Source organism: Misgurnus anguillicaudatus, chromosome 21 (assembly GCF_027580225.2).
Source record: "Misgurnus anguillicaudatus chromosome 21, ASM2758022v2, whole genome shotgun sequence".
Taxonomy (NCBI): domain Eukaryota; kingdom Metazoa; phylum Chordata; class Actinopteri; order Cypriniformes; family Cobitidae; genus Misgurnus; species Misgurnus anguillicaudatus.
Genome location: NC_073357.2, coordinates 8,175,766 through 8,199,958, shown reverse-complemented (window position 1 = coordinate 8,199,958; position 24,193 = coordinate 8,175,766). Strand labels below are relative to the sequence as shown.

At 36.7% G+C, this 24,193-nt stretch overlaps 1 protein-coding gene across 2 annotated transcripts in view; it reads right to left on the bottom strand.

The window, feature by feature from the left end:
- Window positions 1-1,063: 1,063 nt before the first annotated feature.
- ntrk3b (neurotrophic tyrosine kinase, receptor, type 3b) overlaps window positions 1,064-24,193 on the bottom strand; it is a 172,022-nt gene continuing 148,892 nt past the window's right edge. Inside the window, exons 15-18 of one of the 2 annotated variants that reach the window (XM_055185574.2) lie at window positions 19,901-20,144; window positions 15,697-15,717; window positions 8,374-8,532; window positions 1,064-2,370 (exon numbers count right to left, since the gene is read on the bottom strand). In XM_055185574.2, coding sequence (XP_055041549.1) covers window positions 2,185-2,370; window positions 8,374-8,532; window positions 15,697-15,717; window positions 19,901-20,144 — 610 coding nt within the window. In that variant the 3' untranslated portion in view covers window positions 1,064-2,184. The remainder of the gene's footprint in view (window positions 2,371-8,373; window positions 8,533-15,696; window positions 15,718-19,900; window positions 20,145-24,193) is intronic. The other variant, XM_055185643.2, reaches the window with a different exon arrangement.

Genomic DNA, 24,193 nt, shown 5'->3' with positions numbered 1-24,193 from the left:
TAAATGTTGTCACACATAAAAGCATATATTGGTAAAACTTTACAATATTATTTTACAATATAAATTGTAATGTCAAACCAATGTGCTTTCTCAAACACTTTGATGTTGACAGTCCGAGCCAATGAGATTTCACTTTACTTTTCCTCAAAAGCACACGCAGACATCCCTGTAAATTTTAAATTGAATTTCAAATCAAATGCTGCGTTTACACCAGCCAAGCGCAAGTGATTTCAATGTTAAGTCAATGTGAAGACGTGTTGATGCGCATCTGGAGGTCTCGCGGCGCGGATGAGGCGTTTAGCGCGGAAGAGGCATTTACGCCTCATTCGCGCCTCTAGTTCGCGCAAATGGCGTGAATTGAGTGCCTGATGTGATACATGCGAATGGTGCATTTTGTGTTTGACGCGAATTGACGGCTGACGCCTGAGTTGAAAGATTTTAACTTTGGCGGAATTTCACGCCGCGTTAACCAATCAGGAGCCTGCTTGCTGCTGTGGCGGCAGCCCAGCCCGGAGTCACTCATTCAACCTGAACGAACGCTTGATATTGTCTGTGAGCAGTCACCCGGAGCTATACGACACAAGTTCTTATTTCTATAGAGACAGGAATGAAAAGGACCTCGATTGGAAGAGTGTCAGTGAGGACATTGGGCAACCTGGTAAGTTGTAAATACACATTTCACTTTTGAGTCACGTGACCTTTATCGACCCGCGCCGTTTATTTTCCCCCTATAATAAGGTTACCAAATACAAACTGGTAACTCTCTCGATAAATGCACACATCAACATGAGTCATCTTGCAAACATACAACCGCATAGCACTTGCCCCTCCCACGAAAAGCGGAGTTTGCCGCTGACGCGTGTCAAATGCTTGCTTTTTCGCGCGTCTACTTCGCTCTACACGCGCAAATGCATTAAAACTGTTCAAGCGGCAAACTAGGCGTGGTAGACGCGATTTTGACACCTAAAACGCGGTTGGTGTAAACACAGCATAAGGTTTAGATACAAACCACTGATAGCAAGCTGAAAGTCGACAAACAACAAACAGAAAACACTTAAATTGACAAGTTTCAGATATTTATTTAATACTTAATCTAAACATACATTTTTATATGTCGTTTGCAAATATCTGTGGTACCGCAAAGAGGCAAGAGAATCTCTTGAAATCCTGATGTCTCAAAGATTTGGCGCTTTATCGACAAACATCTCAGAGGAACATCTCCTCGAATAACAAGTAACTGTTTAGCTACAGACAACAACATCATGAAATTGTTAACTTTAGATGCGATGGCATTGATATTTATCAAATGCTATAAAGACTGTGATCTGCTGATTTAGGAGCAGGGTGACATCAAGCCAGCGGTGTATGTCCTATTGTAGCACATTGAGTTTTGGTGATGCAAAGTACTTAGATAGATTCGACTCCATCATGATAGGTGAAAAACAATATAAGACCCTGTATATTAATGAGCTCGCTTTAAGATACTGCTTGATATTTATATTCTCTCCCGGCTGGCCCTTTACAAAGTGTACATCGCAACCCATGTGTTGAAAAAGAAATGAAAACAAAAAATAAGTTAACAGGTCGACAAGTATATAAATTTACAGTATATACAATCACATACAATGAAAATATATCAAAGTTTTAGTATTCTAAAGGTTCAAAGTTGCCCGCTCGAGAGCTATATGTCACAAATTAAAGTTGCAAAAAATAAGAGAAAATGAGCATAAAACTGGAATAAGGTTTTCCTCGCACAATCCCGGCCATCAAAGCAAAGCGCGACCAAAGAGCAGCCGTCTCGAAAAGATAAGATCAACAGCACTAAACATGACAGGCACCCATACCTTCAAACCGAAAATGAATAAATAAAAATATATATGTGTACTATATATGTGTAGAAAATGAAATCATTTCTCGCAACATGATGCCATCCAACTAATGCCGTTCCCACTGTCATCTTTTTAGGAAAAATGTTGTCTTCATTCTGTACACTATATACTGTACCAGTTAACAAAATGTAAAAGTTTGTTTTTAAATATTTTTACTTTTATACCCAGTGTATCGAAAAAAGGTTGCAGGCACTTAAAAGTTCCTCTCCGACGTGTCTTCCCAGCGGAGCGCCGATGTGGGGTCGTTTGGTTATTCCTGGATTGTGTCGTACTGGCGAGAGAGGCGGCACCGGTCTCAGCCGAGGATGTCTAAGTAGACGGGAGTGGCTTTGCCCAGAGCGTAAAGGACCTTCTGAATGTCTTTGATGTTCAGTCGTTGTTGCGGCTCTCTTTGCCAGCAGCCTAACATGAGGTCGTACACTTCCTTAGGACACAGGCGAGGCCTGTCTAGAACCCGACCTTGGGTAATGCATTCAATGACCTGCGAAAAGACCAAAGTCCAAAATCAGCTCGGGGGGACAAATAAAGGCATCAATTTGAAAAGCAGATTCATGAACATCCAACTTGGACAAATTTTATAATCAAATTTTTAAAACATCCTTGTGCACTAATAACGCTTTAATGCTAATGCTTTTAAATACTGTATGGGAAGAAATATTAACAGGTTTTTGGAGCTACCTGACCTGAGACAAACCAGAGAAAATTAGACCCGAGTCCAACCCGAACCAGTGGCAATTTTTTTTTACCTGACTGGACCCGAATGTTAGGACACTATACAGACCTCGCAACCAAGTTGGTCCACCGCTCCATTTTTTTTTTTTTGTTATCTAACCACGACACCAAGGTAGCCACTAAAATATGCAATATGCATTGACAGGTCTGGCTAAACAGAAATGAACCTACCGCCAGCCACACAATGTCGCAAGCATTCTTGGCAAACAGAGGAAGGGTTGGAAAAGGAATCGATGCACACATGCAAGATAGTTTGGGTCTTCTTGGGTCTGTTCGGTAAAAACACATTCATTTTAAATTACCCCAGACCAGATGCCTTTAAAATTATTCCTGCCTCGTGTCCAAGGCCAGGGGCCCAGTAAGGGGGGGGGGGGGCTTTGGATGATTCTAAGGCAGGGGTGGGGAACCCTGATCCTGGAGGGCCACTGTCCTGCAGAATTTAGTTCCAACCTTAATTAAACACACCTGAAAAATCAAATTAAAGTCTTCAGGATTGCTTGGAAATGAAATTCAGGTGTGTTTGTTTTGGGTTGAAACCAAACTCCGCAGGACAGTGGCCCTCCAGGACCCAGGGTTCCCCACTCCTGATCTAAGGCTATGTTTACATTAATGCGTTTACCTTTTAAAACGCATTACTTTTGGCACGTTTACGCCTCTCATTTACACTCCACCACCGTTTTCGACCCTCATAAGTGGAGTCGTTCATAAACGCTGAAGAGTTTTAGTTTGAGAACTCAGACATTGCGCTGCAGTGTAAATTAACGTAGACGGAGTTTTATGTAAACGAACAGCTGATGTTAATGTGACAGCGCATCATTTTCAAAGTACAAATGATTTTTATTCAGGTAAATGGAGGTTTGCAACGGAGGTTTTTCCAAAAATAGTAAACATCTACCAACCAGCTATTATAAACGCTATATCAAATTGTTTTAACATGTATCCTTATAGATAACATCTGTTTTATATGTATGTTTGAGTATTGTTGGGTTTGAATATTGTTGTAATGTTGTTTATGTTTTGTTTAAATTTAGTTAGCTTATTACGAAAGATAGACTGTAATTTTAAACGCCATATAGGGCGTTGTAAAGGCCAATATGAAGGGAGAATTGTAATTGGTCAGACATTATTTTCGAGTTTAATTTAAGTTTTGTTTGCTACTTAAAATGAATTTCGTTTCATATAATTTGTCCCCTAATTTTAATCGATGTTTTGTTGATACGTTTTGTGAATATAAATTAATAAAAACAATAAAATCAATGTCATATTAATATTTAATGCTCGTTTAGCCAATTGCGCTTTTTGCTATTTCTGTGTTTCTAGCGGAGGATGTGCACGGACCTTGCACACTTTTAAAAATTAATGTCATATTAATTGTTAATACTTTAGCCGGCCACGCTTTTTCGTCGGAGAACGCGTTTGAGGGAACACACGTACTGAACAGCAACAGGTAAGATAAGTTAATTGGTGTTTTTGAAGAATACAGTCAGTTCGTACGAAAATTTTCAAAGGGACTATAAGATCATAAATATGAACTGCGAACAATGAACTATTATAAATGTAACAGCGTGAAATGGCTGAAGAGGAACGCCCTACATTAAAGCAATAAGCATTTCTGTAGGCTAAAGCTATACTTCACCTCTTGTATGTTTGATTGAAGTTTGCATTTGCAGAAATTTATTTTTGCTTCAAGTTCGCTATTGTTTAGCACTTGAATGCTTCCTTTTTAAATCATAAAGACCTTTCTGTTTGGTTTATAACATCAACATTAACCTATTAATCATATTAATATGTTGTAGGGGTGAGCTTAAGACTTTCCCAAACACATTTTTATAGGTTGTAGTTGCCGGCAAAGGATCCAGATATGAATTTTTGTCAATATCGCACACCACTAGGCTGCATAAATGCGCAAAGGTCAGCTATTATTAGAGTAATAAGTTATTTTACACTTTTATGCACATGCCCAGTTACGTGATTGGTCATGTTTTATGCGTTTATGGTCGTGTATAGTGTGGATGAAGATTCTTTTTAAAATGCCAGTATAAACGAGGATCGTTTTCATTTTAAAATGCCTTGCATCTGCATTTCATGGCTTCAGACAGCTTGCTATTAATTTACAAGCAAATGGTAAGATAACGCGCAGATCAACTGAGTTTGTTTTCTTGCACTTTAACACAAAATTATCTCAAAATGCCCTTATTATAGTGGTAAAAGTATTTACACATGAAAAAAATATAAGCAGTTGAGAAATAAAATGCGTGTGCAACAATATATCGGATCAATGCATTTAAAGTGACAGTACACCCATATTTAGAGTATAAACCTGATGCTATTTTTAATGTTAATCAAACCACAGACAAAGAAAATCATCATTTCCTTGTCTTGACTAAATAACGTTAGTGTGAGCACCAAGCAACATCTCCAGGTGCTCTTTTAAAGAAACCAGGCCAAAAAAGTTATTTGCACTCCTGACTATAAATGCAGTTTACATAATGTGACACTGAAGCAATATAATGCAATTTTCTTTCCACTGTAAAGTTTTCGCTCTGTTCACATGCATTTTAAAAATCACAAGGTGATTTACATTTCTTTTTTTATATGATTCTGACGCGATATGAAGTCAGCCCTTATAATCTGTTTTACTTAACATAGCCCGTATAAGCTTATTGACATAATCTATCATAATGCTATCGGTAAAACACTCCAATGTTTTGTAACACAATATGACAAAGAAGGATTTTTATACAGTTGAGAATCGAGTTGATTGTGATAAAACAGAAATGCAAAGAAGGCTAAACTTGTTCAGTAATGTATTAAAGCTTCTCGCCTTGCAACAGCTTTAAGAAATCAATGGAAATGCTGTTGTCCTTTTATTTCATTTTATAAAAATAACAGTGTGAAAAATCATTAAAGAGTATACTGTAGCTGTTTTCTCGAGTTCACTGTTTCAATGATCTGTCGTTATTTTTGCTTATTACACGGCTCTCTGGAATGCTTGATTCTGATTGGTCAGTTGAGACATTTGCAGGTTTGTTCTTTTCAAATAATAACCGCTCCAAAGTAATAACGCATAGCCGGTACTACTTGTATGTTTTAAATCCCTACGCGCCAACAAAGATTACTGTTTGGCGCCATCTTGTGACAAACACTGGACAACCACAATTAAGAATGGAAAATTTTGACATTCATTTTAACATGTACGGAAATAACAAAACATTTAAACAGTGGGTAGAAGAAAGAACAACGAGAAGAGACAGAGAGCTTACTGAGACTGAACTTGACTAAATAGAGCATGACAGCTACGAAGCTAACACACAAAAAAAAACAGAATGGGCATTAAAACTTCTCAAAGACTGGCTAAAAGAGAAAAAAATGGAGACAGACAAGTATGAAGCAGAGGATCTTAATAAGGTATTACGATCATTATATGCATCTGTGCAAAGTTTCGCGGAAGGATAAAAATGTTAATTTAAAACAAATATGCCAATAAAATGTTTCAAATTCATATTCATGTCCAGTTTTTTTCTTATGTGGCAAGTAGCCGTGTAATTAGCGGGATAATGTAGAGGCAGCCGGTAGTTATCGGGTAAATAAGCCCCTTCAGTGTGATACAAGACCCTCCGCTTCGCGTCGGGTCCTGATCACACTGTCGGGGCTTATTTCCCGATAACTACCGGCTGCCTCTACATTATCCCTTACTTATACTGTAGCTGCTGGTGTGTGAAACCTGTTCCTCACCCAGAGGTGGAAAAAGTAATAAAATATTGTACTCAAGTAAAAGTAAAGTTACTTTACTTTTACTTAAGTAAAAAATTATTCAAGTTACTTGTCTAAAATCTACTCTAGTAAAAGTAAAAAGTAAGTAATTTTAACTTTACTCAGAGTAAAAGTTACTTTTTTTTTACAGCGGGAAGAGGTGGAGGATTCTAGTATAGTTCAAAAACGACAAGGGAATATACATCTCAAACTAGTTGTGTTTAATTGTAGGAACATCTTTACAATGAAAGTGCAATAACAAAAAGTTAATAAAATAAAAAGCTTTTTTAAAGTAAGAAACATTTATGGAATTGTTTAATGATTTTTACATGTGAGTTATGCACTTTTGAAGGTGGTCAGCAGCTTGTAAATACACTATAATACTATAGTAAGGTTGTAATTGATGTATTGCTGGTAACATACATTATTTTATGAAACTATATATAGTTTAAATGAGCATATAATGAGATGAGTGCCATGTCTATATACATTTGACACGTTTATTATCTTCGTACTTCCCTGACCTGGGGACCTGATGACCTTTATTCTTCTCTCTCTCTCTCTCTCTCTCTCTCTCTGCAATGTCTAATGACCTGCGCATTCTCGAGGACGTTTTGAAGTTGTGTTTGACTTAACGCGATGCTGCTAGACCTCGGAAGATAATGCGCATGGTATTAAAAACGCGTTGTGCAATTTCGTACTTAAGAGCATGAATCCTACCTTTCATAGAAATGAAACACTCGCTTCGCGTCAGTGGAAAGTGGTCGCTTACAGTAAATATGACCAGGGGTTTCTTTCATAAGATTTGAACCGAGGCGGGTCTACATTAGCGTGCGCCTGTCTCGTCCGTCTCCATGATTCTTTTTGCGCGTTCCCCCGAGCCCCGTCCATTTACATCCGTTGCGCGTCTTTATCACCTTGCTTTTTAAAATATTTTTTTACTCAGTAACGGATATGATTTAAAATGTAGTGAAGTACAATACTTTAAATAAAACATACTTACGTAAAAGTAAAAGTCCAGATTTTAAAAACTACTCAAAAAAGTAAAAATACACAAAAAAACTACTCAATTACAGTAACGTGAGTAAATGTGATTTGTTACTTTCCACCTCTGTCCTCACCTTATAAATAATGCTAATAATTATAATACAAGCTTTGGTCAAGCATTTTTGACCCAATCTTATTTGAGGCAGGAGGTCAATTTCTAGAAAAGATGTATTGTTTTTGTTTGCCATTTTTGTGTGTACCAGCTCAAGTATACAGTATGTCACTAATGCTGCGTTTACACCAGCCGTGGTAGAGGAGTGAAGCGCGAGTGATTTTCCATGTTAAGTCAATGTGAAGATACGTTGACGCGCTTCTGGAGGTCTCGCTGCGTGGATCAGGCGATTGCCACGGAAGACGCGATTCCGCCTCATTCGCGCAAATTGTTCTTTAAATTATGTAGGCTGATTTTATGTAGAAAACAGTAAATCACAAATAAATGCTTCAGCTGGGTTTTCACAGGCAGGGTCACAATTATCTTTAATCTTTGTTTAAGAATGTTGCATTTTCGCTGTACTGTATTTTTCAATTAAATTTACATTTGCACAATAAATTACATCTTAGCTGCAGACATTGTAGGTCTGTATAAATACTGATAATTGTGGTCAAAGCAATAGCAAATAAATCTGTACTATTATTAAATTGCAGAAGATTTTGAATTGGTTAGGTTAGGTTGTATTGTATTGTATGTTTGGTGCGAAATGGGTATGGGAAGGGGCCCAACCTTATATTTTTTCTCATGCAGGGGGCCCAAAACTGCTAGCGGTGCCCCTGTCCAAGGCACACGTGAAACTTTTAATGTTTGGGTCTCCGGTCAGACCTCCGGTTTTCATAATTAGACCCGAACACTACAACCTACACTGTCTCAGACCGTGTCGTGCCCTTCCTGTGAAGATCACACTTACATTCTAAAATAGTTACATTCACGACTCCACGATTGGGTATGAAAGCTTACCTCATTATTGGATAACTGAAACCATGGCTGTTTCCCGTAAGTGAAGATCTCCCACATGATGACTGCGAAGCTCCATACATCACTCTCGGTGGAGAACTTCCGGTACATGATGCTCTCTGGAGGCATCCAGCGTATGGGCAGCATGGTGTGGCCTCCCACCTGAGAAACAGATCACACATGAGAACAGCTCATCGTATGTGGCCGGTTACAAGTGATCCATCTCATCTCAGCTACGCCAACGCACACTGTGTACTAATTACAAGCTGCTTCGGTCAAATGCGTCTTTCAAGCGAGTATGCTTCCAGCCTGACCAGCTAAGACCAGCAAAAATGGGTCCAAACCTAGGGTGACCATAAGTGGCATTTTCCTGGGCAAGGATTTCCGGTGTTTTTTCTGGAAGTCGCATTTGTCGACCGCTTACGTCATTGAGGTACTCACATTTCAGTTAAAAACATAATAAAATTAAGGCTGATTTCTCTAAAGACATACAATCATTATAGTTTTTGTCTTACCTTGAAATCTTATGGTTGCTTTTTTGAAATACAACCTGAAATATTAAACCTCGATGACGTATGCAGTCGACAAATGCGACTTCCTGGCCAAGGCGTGTCCGGGAAAAATGGCACGTATGGTCACCCTATCAAAACCCTTAAAAAACAGCCTGCTACCCCTGATGAAAAAAAACAATAAAACCAAATTCTAATGGTTTTACTGGGAATTTTATTGGTTCTAAGGGAATATGGCCCAAAACACACTACAGTGTATTGTTTTTTGTTGGTCTCTAATGGTATGTATTGGTTCTAATGGAATATGGCCCAAAACACACTACAGTGTAGTGGTTTTAATGGTAAAAGCTAATGGTTCCTATTGGTATTTTAATGGAAACTATTCTAATTTTCTGTAATGGTTTTATTGTTTTTTTTTTTAGCAGGGACACCAGCTTAACCAGTTAAAACCAGACTGGGAGACTTTTCAGAAGGGCATTTTATGTAAGGTAATATAACTTAATATAACTAAGGCCTAGTCCTGGATTAAACTAGGGTGACCATACGTGCCTTTCTTCCCAGACCCGTCCTGTCAAGGATTTCGGGTGCGTTTTCCGGAAGTCGTATTTGTCGACCGCATACTTCATAGAGGATTGTTATTATTATTACAGAAAAGCAACCATTACATTTTAAGATAAAAATGAAACTACGATTGTATGTCTTATGTTTTTAACTGAATGGAGTATGCAGTCAAAAAATACGACTTCCGGAAGATGCACCGAAATCCTGGACAGGACGTGTCCGGGAAGAATGGCATGTATGGTCACCCTATCTAAACCCATGTCCAGGAAAACACACTGCTCCATAAGGTCTCTTCCATGCAACTTTGTTGCTTGTCTTCTGTGTCTGCAGAGTTGCATAATGCATTATTTTCATTGCTTTAATAATTTCAATGGGTACCTTAACACTAACATGCACACAAATATTTTGTGTATTTTCGCCATCTTTTTTAATGATTTTTTTTATTAGTTTAGGAAAAATATCTTACTGACCCATTGTACATCACTTTAAATGTTCACAAACAACTTATAAACCCATTAAAAGATAAATTACAACTTCTAAAAAGTTAATAAAGCTGTAAAACGACACTAATTATCTATAATTGCACTGATGTAAAATACTAAAAGCACTAAAACACAAGAAAAATTTCAAAACAACTTTTACTGCAGCAACATATTTGAATCCAAGATGGCGGCACGGCAGTCTCCAGATCCAAAATTGTGCTAATCATGTCTTTATTTTCACAGTTCATGGACATGTTAGAAGGCAGAGTTCGTGTCTATAGGTCTTCTGTCTTGCATTGTCTTGGCGCTAGGTGCACACATGCACTTTATAGGTTGAAAATGTACTTTTTTAGTCCTTAGCTCAGTGTTACCCCTTATTTACACTGCACACATCTTTTCTCACTTCACCTTTTTCATTAAGGGCTCACTATGCGTCCATTTTCATATATACTTCTGGAGTAGTCGACTCATAACCAGCAGTCCCATCGGGTAAAGTGTAAAGATATAGTCAATTAAGCAATTGTCACGTGGGTCATTAAAGACAAAATAAAAAACCCATGTATGTAGTGTGCAATTCCCTATAGCTTATATTAAATATTTGAGAATATATATTTTCATAATTTATAAGGTTCTTTGATAAGGTTACAAAACGTCCCACGTAATTGTGTGATGTCCTTAAACCTTTGACCTCACAAAAGCAGTAAGCAAGCAATTTACATCATTAAAAAGAAAAACAAAGTCAAGCTGTTAAATCTAATATAGAGGTATTTATAGTACAAACGCAGCTTTGTAAATGTTGAAAATTTGTATCATTATCCTATCTTGTTTTTAATATGACCAAGCTGGTTTCTATGGTTCATAGGCTTATGTTGTTGGCAGTTTTATATGGAGATGTAATCTAATGGCTGTATTTCCACCAACTGCGGAGCGGCTGCAGATCGGCTCCGCACTCCGCCGTCCGCCGTTACCCACCAGTTTCGTATTTGTTGCAGAGCGGCTACATGCTTAAGGGACAAGGACCCATGAGGTCTTGCAAATTCACGGGATGATTGCGCGATATCTAGTTCTGTCTTCGCCCATTATGACGTTGAATTATGACGTTTTACAAACCAGCCCAGATCACAACACGAGATCTCGCGAATTCTGGTATGATCACACGATATAGTTATGGCTCCACCCTGCGGAGCTGTCCGGCATCTGGCAAAAATAGAAGCTCTGCGTATTTGTTCCGGAGGGCTGCTGATGGCCGGAGCTGTGACGGATTCAGAACGCAGTCAGTGGAAAAACACACATTGACTTGAATGGAAACCGATTGACTCCTCCGCCATTTTCGCAGCGGATCCTCAGCCGTTCCGCAGTCAGTGGAAATCCAGCGTTAGGCTGAAATAAAGTTTGTTTTCACTTACATTACAACGCCTAGTATAACTATTAAATTGTCGCAGGTGATGGCCGGGTTGTAAAAATAGATACCGCGGTGTGGGGCGGGCCAAATAATTTCTTAAAAGCGACCCATGCATCACAATTATGTGGTGGCCCTGTTGACATGCAGTTGCACATGCACACCGCTAGTAGGCAGTAGCCCTGCGTATAACCCAGAGTAGCAGTGAAAAATCTAAAGAAATGCAATGTAGATTTTTTTTAACTTGATGAGAAGGGTTCTAGCGAACCAATCACAGCAATTGCGATCCCCATAGAATGGACGTGTTGTTACGCAGAGCTTACGCATACCCTATGGCGCAGCACGAACACACGACTATAAATATCACTTTACAGTGCATTCACACATGGCATCAGCATGGTCTTGCATAAATGTAATTAGCTAGCGTCTGCACTAGGTTAATTGCATAAGGCGATCTGATTGGGGCTTTAAAAGTAGTGAAATGTATAACTTCCGCTACGAGCAACGGCAGTGACGAGACAGATTCACAATTCAGTTCGGCAATGCATGACATCACCCGTTCAAAGTAAATGAGAAGCATCAATGCTTGCGCCCCATGTAAATGTACCATTAAAGCTGCGACGCGGCTGGCGGAGCTGATCGTGGCGACTAGTCAATGCTTGTGTTTACACCACATTTCAAAAGCGTTTAAGAATATACGTGCCTTGTCTAGTTTTGCCGCTTCGAAGTTGCACCCTAAATACAAAATAAACATAAAAAATCCTGTCATTTCAAAATAAACACCACGTGCAGACTTGTAACTACATAACTGAGGATGTGTTTCAGACAACTATACACAGCTACAAATCTTTTATCCTTTTCCTTTATAACTGGACTTCTAAGTGGGTGATTCTCACGAAACCATTGAAACACCACGGCACTAATGATTTTAGCTTTAAAATGTGTAATATAGTAACATTAAAAAGCATCAGAATTAACACAATACTGTGTTCTACCTTGCACAATGTGTGATTTCAACATAAGAATTTATAATTGGAAATTTTATCTCATTTTCTGCTGAAATTCTCATTACCGCAATGTGTCCGGCTGTGTTTGAACATGTGTTATGTTGTAATTTAATCAAATTAACACAAAAATATTAAGAAAAAAGATGGATGTTTTGCTAGACTACTTTAGATGACAGAAAAAATATTTACTGAATATTCATGTATAATAATGAAGAAAATTTAGGAAAATTATGTGTCCATGCCTGATGTTCTCATCCTCCGCAACACTTTTTGAGAACAGTTTAAGCACACATACAGAATTTTAATAAAGTTTGATTTTGATTGACCAAGCACATGGACCAGTTACTTCAAGATGGCTACCAGGTAAGATCATTTTTTTACAGTTAATTTGAAATATTGTCTTGTCAGAATGCTTACACGACATTTTGATTATCATTACCGCAACAGATGCTTATTAAATGTTAATTTAATTAATAGAAGCATAATACTTTGATTTTAAATGCATGTGCAGAATCTCCAAATTATGTTCTTTCAGGTTTGTCATGTCATTTTGAAAATATGTCAGTGTTGATGTTTTCTGACTGTTGCGGTAATGAGATTTTTTAGGACTAATTTTTAAAATTATGTTAAAAAAAGTGTTAAATGATAAGTACAAGTTTTTAAATTAATGTTCCCATTTACTCTAGACTTTGTTTTTCAATGTCTGGTGGAAAAAAAAGTAAATTTAAGCAATTTTTACATTTTCATGCTTGACATTTTTAAAACCAAGTTTTCGTGAGAATCACCCAAGTAGTCTACAATAGAGCTGTAATCGGGCCTTAAGAGACGGGCGACACACAGCGAGTTTGAATGGGGGGAAAGACGGAGCAAAACCGCATCGCAGAAGTGGCACAATGGTCCTGGAGATGCTGCTATATATGATTAAAAAGACAAACGTGAACATATGAACTGCGACCTTAAATTAAAGCAGAAAACACGACGCTGTTCTTCACTGTGGGTTCTGTGAGGCAAAATAATGCAATCGATTATCATAAAAAATATTTCAAGCTACTTGGCTCGCGTCTTGCTCTGTCCTGGTTTTAAGCCCTCTGCTAGAAGAGCCAAATGGATTAAAGAATAATGAATTAATTGTGCTTGCACTCAGCCTCAATTAGAGTGACTTATTCTCAAATCTACGTCTTATTCACGTCGATTTCACTTCATTCATCGTTTTTTTTCACAGCTTGAGATGGAGTCTGTTGGACTGCTGGATATTGTTCCGGCTCAGCGTGGAAGTCTCTCTCTTATGTGCTCTTATATTGATCTTACTTCTCGCTTGAAGAGAGCAGAATAAAGGATGAAGCATGTCGACTTCAACATTAGGAATTAACCCAATGCTTAATAGAGTATAAATAGGTCAGTTCCTGTGCCATTACTAGGCTTTCTTCAAAATCATGCAGAATGAATTTGAAAATGGTAAATTGTGTTAAATGGTACCGTGATTGCATTGTGGACCGTGTAAATGGAGCATCTGCTGTTACGGCTCTTTATGTCATTAGCAGAGTCTGCACTGTCTGTGTGCAAAACGTATCCGCAGTCGGGCAAGTGAGGTATCCTGCATGTATAGTATTTTAGGCATCATTTTCCAGACTTGTATAAATATCTTTGTTCTGCTCAGCACAAAAGAGGATACTTTGGAGAATATTTGTAACCAAGCAGATCTGGGGCACCACTGACTTCCGTAGTAAGAATAAAACATGTCTTATGTTTAATATTACAAGCTCTTTTTCAAAGACGCTTTGACAAAATGATTCAGTGATATATGTGCAGAAGATTAAAGCAGAAACTGTAGATTGTGCACATTTGTTTGTAAGTAGCAAACTAAACCTCAATTCTAAATATATGTTGTGGCTATATATATACAGTATATATGAGTATTTTAAATGTCAGAAATGTTTACCGTTAGATCCATTTATAGCAGGCCAACAGACAAAACAGTGATATTTTTATATCTACATAAAGTATTGTCACACTATGGTATACAGGGCCATTTCTAGGCATAGGCAAACTAGGCGATCGCCTAGGGCACCACCAGCTGCAAGGACTATTTCTGCTTGTTTTAACCACAAAATTCACTTAAATTGTATATTTTTTCGTCTAAAAACTACACTTATTTTATTAGGTCATTTCGCTCATTAAGAAAATACATCTTGATTTAAGAATTTTTAGATATTTTTACTAATAACAAGACAAAAATACTAGGTAAGAAAGTCAGTGCATGACTAAACTATACACTGCAAAAATTATTTTCAAGAAACACAATTCTTAGTATTTTTGTCTTGTTTTCAGTAAAAATATCTTAAAATTCTTAAATTAAGATGCTTTTTCTTCATGAGCAAAACGACCCAAGAAAATAAATCTAGTTTTTAGACCAAAATATCAAATTTAAGTAATTTTGTGCGTAAAACAAGCAAAAAAAAAATCTGCCAATGGGGTAAGCAAATATTTCTTGGATTTTTTCTTGATTTGGTGTTTAAAAAAAATGTTCAAGATTTTTTTGCTTATCCCATTGGCAGATTTATTTTGCTTGTTTTATGCACAGAATCACTTAAATTTGATATTTTTGGTCTAAAAACTAGACTTATTTTCTTGGTTCATTTTGCTCATGAAGAAAAAGCATCTTAATTTAAGAATGTTTAGATATTTTTACTAAAAACAAGACAAAAATACATTTTTTTCTTGAAAATCATTTTTTGCAGTGTAGTAAACATAGTTTTATTTGTAGTAAAAAAACCACAAATTTCTCACCATAATAACTTATAAAACTTTATTAGACAATGAAAAAAATGTGTATTTTTGATTGAACTGCTTTGTTCAATGTAATGCATTGATCACATGAATTTAACATGATTTGTGTTTTTTATATGAATTATTCCATGTAAAATTGCATGATCTTGTTTGGGGGTGCCAATATGGGTTTCGCCTAGGGTGTCAAAAAGGCAAAAAAATGGCCCTGATGTACAGTATACTATTGACATACTGGGTATCTCAGTATAATGAATTGGAATTTAATGAGAGCTGACTGAACGTATCCAAGATGCTAACTGCTAATTTAAACAAGCTAAGTAACACTGAGCTTTGGGGATTCTCCCTTTATCCATGCACGCACATTTTTGCCGAATAAATAATGCAAATGACTTTCAAATCCCTCATTAAGAGGAGAAAATAAAATTGGTTAAGCAATCATTCAAATGCACTATATCACCTTCAGCTTTGTGGTTGAGGCTGGACCAATTAGCATGGCATGGTGCAAATTGATAAGCCCATTATACAATACAAGAATGAATGTGGACTGTATTGTAATCGTTTTGGCGATTGTCCATACTTACATTCTCCGCTAGCACGGCTGGCTGAAGAGAGAAGGGAACGGGGTTTTATTATTTAGTAGTTTGTAAACTGGATTACTGGCTGGTCTGTGGCTCAGTGGTGGAAGGGCAGATTGGATTATGGGTATAAAGAGCAAAGCAGCATTTTGAGGAATGGATTACAGCCTCGCTGGATTTACTCCCTGGACATTTACAGTACAGAGTAACTGGAGAAACAGATTCACTCCTAATGGATTTATCATGCCATTTAAAATGCTTTATATCCCTTCAGAGAGTTCGCAAAAACACTGCCTGTGTAACTTAAACACAATATTTACCCTCATTAGTGGTTTATTTATAGTGGATAACAACTGACCTGTACATTTCACTTCATTGCATGTAATTTGTGTTGAGGAAAATCCAATATGACATCTAGATGTAAAATTGTGAACAGGTGTTTGCAGGACTAAGTCATCTTCCTTGACATCTTCTGCGCTTAGGATTTTCAAGATCACATCATGCAAAAGATCCAACAGGTGACATGAAGTCGATGATGTATCATAATTGGTTGTTGATGAAAGTATCTCAATCTCTGATTGGCTGTGGACGGGCAGTCGAGCCCCAGAGGGCAACAGACGTCAATATAACTCACCATGTGTGGATTACGTGCTTGGCAGGATGCTCTATTTATAATGACTTGAATGAGTGATTGTGTCCAATCATTTTGTAATCTCTCAATTTTGTCAATATAGCACACACTGGCCTCTGTGAGACCTTCGGTTTTCAGACTGAAGATCTACACCAGCAAGCTATTGTTAGAAGAAATAAGGAATCCTGGGAATATTTGCACTACTGTTATTGCTCATACACAGATATCTGAATTCTCATCAAACCCTAAATATCGAACTTGACCACTTGTGCAACACATACTGCAGGGGCCTTCAACAACTCTTCTTCAAGGGCCTTCTTTTTAAGATGTCAATATGATGCTTTTACCCCTATTTTTAACTTATATATATTTTTAACTTTGACCTATTATATAAATTGTTATTATATATGTTATTGTTTTTGTTACTTTTTGGGTCATATATTAAAAACATGCATTTTCAAAAAAGTTGCACATTTCTTGTATCCAGTATTTTGCCTTTTAAACGTGTTCCTGATCAATTTTTATGTTCATCTGTAATACCGCGATTACCCAATTTATGAAAAAACTGAAGCCAAAACGTTATTTACTAATTTTAAACCCAGTGTATGTTTTGATAATCGTTCTGAATCTGATCTCTAACAAAGTTACTTCACAAAAATGCAATTATTTCAGCTTTTTGCAAAAAAAATGAAAGAATACCTATATTTAGAAGTTTATAAGCAGAGAAAAAAATATAGATAGGATGAAACGTTTTTTTTCCTGTTTTGTTTGTTTGTTTGTTTATTGTTTGTTTGAAAGTCTTTTTTATTTTTATTATTTATTTTTTTATTTTTCCTGGAAGGCATTTTGTGAAACTTTTGTGAAAATCACAAAAAATGCTGGGGGGCAACTTTTCAAAAAAATGTCTGGCGAGGCATGAGTTAATTACAGGAAACTCATATTTTCTTTTTTAATATTTAAAAAAAATGCAGTTTAACATTGCAAGAGCCAAATGTTAATCGTTTAACTATGAACATTGCACAAAAAAGTGCAAGTGTAATTAAAGGGATACTTCACCGATTTAGCATTCAGCTTTGTATCTTTGTTCTGCAAAAAAGTCCTCCGATGATGCAAAAATCGTCATATTACATCATCGGAGGACTTTTTTGCAGAACCAAAATGCAGATATCTCTCCTCTCAGGGGGAAATGATGGAGGGAAACATGGTCATTCAGTAATACTGCCGGGTTTCTACAGATACAAAGCTGAATGCTAAATCGGTGAAGTATCCCTTTAATCAATGCATGTATTTGTATAAAACAGCTTTTTCTCTTAAACGGCTTTTATATCTGTTAACTTTCATAAATTGTTACATATTAAGTATTCACAACAAGTCTTCTCCTAATGACTTAAATTGCACTTTGTGTTTTTTATATTTTAAAGATATATAGGCTAAACCACCTTTCGAATGTACACTACATTCAGACACGACTGTTGGAGTTTGCCCCCTAGTGACAGTCGTAATGAAATTTCAATTTAATCGTAAATCCGTGTCAACATGGGAGAGAAGCTCATTCCAGTGCATGATCCTTTAATCTAGGATTATATTTATACTTAATAATTTACTTTTCAGTAAGCAATCATTTTTAAAGAATTCAAGTGTTACAGATAAAGTAAAAAAAAAAAGATGAATAATTTTCACCTTGCACACACTGTTTTTATTGGAATGCGGTGTAGTCGCACAAGTTAATTTTTTAATGCATTTAAACAGGGGTGCAAACTCATCAGGGGTGAAAAAGGTGACGAAGACACACATATATGAACATACATGTATGTATGACATTCATACATACATATTATAATTTGTAATTTATTTATTATAAATATTATTCATTTTAGCATTTTAATTTGATTTTAGCATTTTAATTTAAATCAAATTTTAAACTGTTAGCATTAGTTAATGCAACATCAATTACTAACACCAATTACTGTAATGACATAAACAAGAATTGATAAATGCTTATACACAATATAATGTCCATTCTTCGTTCATAATGCATTTACTAATGTGAACAAATACAACCTTTTTGCAAAGTGTTACAGAAATTAGCATTTTTATTATTATTTAGTAGTACACATAAACAAATAATTTAGGTTTTTTCTGTTCCACAGTCATAGCTCTAATACAGAATATGAACCCTGAACGAGCAACTCGAATCAAACTCTTGTAAAATTCGACGTACAAATGTTATTAAAGGTAGAAAATGATTTAATTAAGAGCAGTGAGAGATTTTCTCTCAATACTGTTTGATTAACACGAGTGACAGACAGGAGCAAAATTAGGTAACTTCCCCTTTAAGACCGAAGTCCGACTCCGGATATAATATCGTTTCAGATGTGTTTTCTCTTTTAGTTGTTTACTTTCTCTTAAGCCCTGAATTGTCGTGTTTATGAGGAGACTTGCAAAAACCGGGAAGTTGACGCATGTGTGTATTAAAGGCTAATACAGCGGCAAAAATACTCACAAGCTTAATGAGAAGCGGATACGCGGCTTCCACGCTCCTCTCAAACAGAAACAGGTATATAGCGCATATAGCACTGTTGTTTGTGTTTCAACGGCTTAAAATCACTTAATTTAAAACTGCGGTGTACAAATGTTAAGCTTTTATGACCATGGGCACAGCAACATGACGTGGGCACGTAACCTCGAATGAGAAAATACTACGAGTTAAGTTTGTGCGCTCAATCTGCAGACTGCTTAAACTTCGCCAGCAAATGAGGTGACTATAAATTGTAAAACATAAACCGCCAAACTGACATCATTACCACAATAGCTGGACATGATTTTCATAATTTCATTTACTGCTACCCTGTCGCGGACCCCCCTCACCCCTCATTTTCAAAAACTCATCGGATCTAGACGAATCACAAGAATTACCTATTTTGGATCAGAAACGGCGAATTTCGCCGAAAGGTGACAAGTTTGCACCCCTGTTTAAAGCTCAAATTGGAACAGAAAATTACGCACCCTCATATGGTTGGCACCCCACGCAGACCCTTTCCGACTCTCCTTCCGGTTTATCGGCCATCATTTGATTTTAAATCAGACAAAGATGACCGGCAGGCTGAATAAAGATGATTGGAGGGCCGTATTTGGCCCGCTGGCCGCCATTTGACTAGCCCTGATATACTATAAATGCTTTGGATCCTAATAACATTTTTGTTTTTCTTAAGAGGATTGTATATACTTTCAGAAGCCAAAATAAACATCCTGAACAGCCCTATCGACCAGACTACAGAAGAGACTTTGACTTTCAGGTAGCAACTACAGGACAACTACACCATCACATAGCAAGGCGCTAAAAACTACTCGGAACAACCTGCTAGTGCACTAGCATTATGGAATATACGTTTGCATGGACACGCACAACATTCTGTTGTAATCATCTTGTTATCACTTGGAATGTAAAACTGGAAATTAATCATTTGATCTCAATTATAATTTAGGTGCAGATAAAAATAAAAGTATCTGTGAAGGTGCTCTGACAGCAAATTAGTTAATGACTAAGAAAATGCTCAATTTAAAACCAAACATACTCACCCGATAGTAATCTGAACTGTAAATGTCTCTGGACATCCCAAAATCTCCAATTTTCACCAGCAGCCCATTACCCACGAGACAGTTGCGGGTGGCCAGGTCACGGTGCACGAAATGCTGAGAGGACAGATAGACCATCCCTGCCGCTATCTGTGTGGCGATATGAAGCATCTGTGAGAGACCCAGCTCTCCGTTTGACTGCATCGGCTGGCCGTCCACCAGGATCATAGCGTCAGGACCGTGAGCTCTGAAACGTTACACAAACGAGAACACAAATGTGAAGTTGGGTTGGTTACACTTGTAAGAGAGAATAGTATCTAGCACAGTTACATGTATGTGTTTGGTAAACGCATTCATCCAAAGCAACATACAAGGTCCATTTTTATCAGTATGTGTGTTCCCTGGGGATCAAACCCATGAGCTCTAGGAACAACCACAGAGGATTGAATCTAATATCTTAGCTGTATTTGTCTCTCACTGTCCAGATTTGGTTTGACTGCTAATGACGTAATAAAGAATAAAGTTTAGGGTATACAAACAGTAAAATCAAACAGTAAAATCAGAAATGGAGTATTACTGTCCTGTGACAATAGGTGACAGCGCATGTCAGATCCGTTTTTAATCCATGCCCGGATTTTCCAAAAGTCGCCAAGCACCAATAGTCTATTTCAGCGTGGAAACTGCCAAATAATATATATATGCTTTACAATCCCATAAAATAATTCACCCGCTAATCCTTTAATCCTGTAAATCTTATTTCAAGCAAGTACGTTGAGGAAAAGAAAGTCGTACTTCTGAAATAAAATCACCAATAAAGTTATTTGTCGACTGCCCTCTTACTTGTCATTATTCTGATAGCAGTACTAAATAAAATGTCTGTTTCATGGGAGTTTATTGTCATACATTGCCTCATGATCTTAAAGGAAAACACCACCGTTTTTTCAATATTTTACTATTTTCTTACCTCAACTTAGATTAATTAATACATACCTATCTTTTTTCAATGCCTGCACTTAATCTTGGTGTGTTTGGTGGCTTCTAAATTCATCCCTGTTTGGAGCCATAGGAATGAAGGGGGCTAGGCTAAATGCTAACACGTTCATAATGTGCTGTACAAAGATTAAATGCACGCATTAAAAAAAAGATATATTAATTTGTCTAAGTTAAGGTAAGAACATAGTAAAATAATGAAAAACAGTGGTGTTTTCCTTTAAACAAATGCTGGTTAACTATGTATTGAAGAGCTAACAATCAGGATGCTAACAACATCACTGTTTATGCATATACACTTACTGTCAAAATGTACAAAAAAAAAACTTTGATGTCCATGAAAATCTTAATTTTATGAATTTGGCGAATACTTTTACCTGAAGAGACTTACAGTGCATTTGATTCAATGTGTGTGTGTCCTGAGGACCAAATGCATGCTGACGAAACTGCTGACACAATGCTTTACCAATTTAACTACATGAACACAGATTAACAACTCAACCCATGGTTGAGTAAAATATGGTTAACCCAACCATTGGGTTTTAATTACCTTATGGTGGGTTGTTTTAACCAAAATCTCTTTAGGGAAGTCGCGCCACTTGGCGACCATGTTTGCAATGCCTCCAGGCAGTTATTTCAGTCATGCAAGTCTAAAGTCCTACTTAAATGAGGAAAGACAGATATCTCTAAAATTGCTCGCCAAAATCACATTTAAACAACATATTCCCAGCGTCACTAAAACATTTGTTTCTGTTTCTAAAAAAAAATGTCAAGGTCAATTCGGCTAGGTTATCAAGCACCTCACAAGACTCTGTGTACAGCATGCCCCAAGAGAATCATCACACTTTAACTCATTCACCGCCATTGACGAGTTATCTCGTCAATTATGAGTTAATATTTAACTAATAAATATGCCTTTCTGGACGAATTTCAAAGTGAAAGTGTAATACCGCTTTTATCCACTAGATGTCGCCCAAAGGAATTTATCAAAAACGGAAGTTAAAAAGATTAATGATTTATTTTAACTGCCTTTATGTTTGATAGTCATTCTGAGTCTGATCTCTAACATAAATTCCTTCACAAAAACGCAATTTTTTAAGCTTTTTGCTCAAAATGTATTTTTGAAGAGAAATATCCATATTTCAGTGGTTAAATTAAGTGGAAAAAGTAAATATATAATGAAACGTTTTTTTCCCCATTTTGTTTGTTTGTTTGTTTGTTTATTGCTTGTTTGAAAGCAAAGGGTGTGTTCTTTAATTTGATATAATTTGTATGTTTATATATTTATAGAAGATAATTTTTCCTGCAAGGAATTTTGTGAAACTTTTGTTAAAATCAGAAAAATGCAGGTGGGCAACTTTTCTCAAAAAGGCTGGCGGTGAATTAGTTAAAAATGTTGGGTTGTTTTAACTCATACTAGGATTGTCCATATTTGACCCAACTATGGGTTGAAACAACACAGCATTGGAGTCTTTATTGATTGATGATTGGTTCATTTAACTGTAAGGTGGGACTTCCCTCCATAGAGGGAAACTGCCCAAATTTGGGTAAAGCAAAAACAAGCTGTTTTCGTGTGTGTACCTTTAAATGGAAATGAGCTAAGAGAGATTGAGCGCTTTCAGTTAAAATAGATTCCTGTGAATACAGTCTGAGAAAATAGTATCTAAATAGTGATATATGCAGGACAGCGCACAACTCGCTGACGGTGGAAACTATGGTAATGCAGGACTGTCAGCCAGTGACCATGGGCGGGGTTTTATCAGTGTAATGTCACATTAACAAGATAATCAAAACAGCATCTTAACTCATTCCCCGCCAGCCATTTTTTAAAAAGTTGCTCGCCAGCATTTTTTGTGATTTTCACAAAGGTTTCACAAAATGCCTTCCAGGAAAATTTTCTTCTAAAATATATAAACATACAAAAATATTGAATGAAAGAACTCTGCTTTCAAACAGACAAACAAAACGGGGGTCTATTACAAAAGACTGAAATAATTGCATTTTTGTGAAGGAATTCTGTTAGAGATCAGATTCAAAATGATTATCAAAACAAACACGGAGTGTAAAAATTAATAAATAAAGTTGTGGCTTCAGTTTTTTCATAAATTGGGTAATCTAGTGGATAATCCCAGTTTTGCAGATTAACAGAAAAATTCACCAGGAACACGTTTTTTATTGCAAATTTTGTTTCTCTTAATTGACCAGATAACTCTTCAGTGGCGGGGAAAGAGTTAATGAGACTGCTTTGTTATAATATGCATTAAAAAAAGAAAGAGTGAATGTATTTTTTCAGTGTATGGTGGTTGTTTTTACATGCTGTCAACACCAATTTGTGTACAAACACATTGTAAAGGTGTTTTTTGCATAATAGGTGTCCTTTAACCCAACCCGTTCTCACCAAGATGCGTACAAATGACACGCAGTGTGATTATCGTGCAATAGATACGCCAAATTCCGATTTTGCGTGCATATGATACGCCAGTCCTTCCCATTCACTTATATGGCGAATCGTTCCGTGACGTTTTATTTATTGTTTTCTCATTTGGTTTCTGTTTTTTAAACCATTTTCGCTTGGGTTTAGGGTTAGATTTCACATTTGTTTAAGCAGGTTATTTAATATACAGTTTTCTCTATGTTTTTATCTATATTTAAGCCATGGTCGCTTGGAGTTGGGGTTAGAGTTGGGGTTTGGGTTAGGAAGTCATTTTTATATAACAAAAAGTTGTTCTAACCCTAAACCCAAGTGAAAATGGTAAAAAAAACAGAAAACAAATGAGAAAACAATAAATAAAACGTCACGGAACGATTCGCCATATAAGTGAATGGGAAGGACTGGCGTATCATATGCACGCAAAATCGGAATTTGGCGTATCTATTGCACGATAATCACACTGCGTGTCATTTGTAGGCTTTTTGGTGAGAATGGGTTGTTTAACCATAACCAGTAATGGGTTGAAAACCATCCAGCATTTAGAGAACAGATTTGAATCATTATAGGTTTTCTGAAAGAGTTTCATCATATTTTCTCTCACACAATGTAATTCCAGCTATCTACATAAATGTAAGAAAAAGAATCCCACTACACAAAAGAATAATTTCTTATTGAATAGATTTTTATTCTTCTTATTTTGCTACCACAGGACTGTTTCATGAAGTATATCTACCTTCAACACAATTCCCCCCATAAATTACAATTCACAATCTCTCTTGTGAAATCTTCAACATCGTGCAGAATTAAGCTCAATAATAAGCTGCAATTTTAAAGAAAGATGTCAGAAATGACTGTCTCAAAACCTCATCCACTAA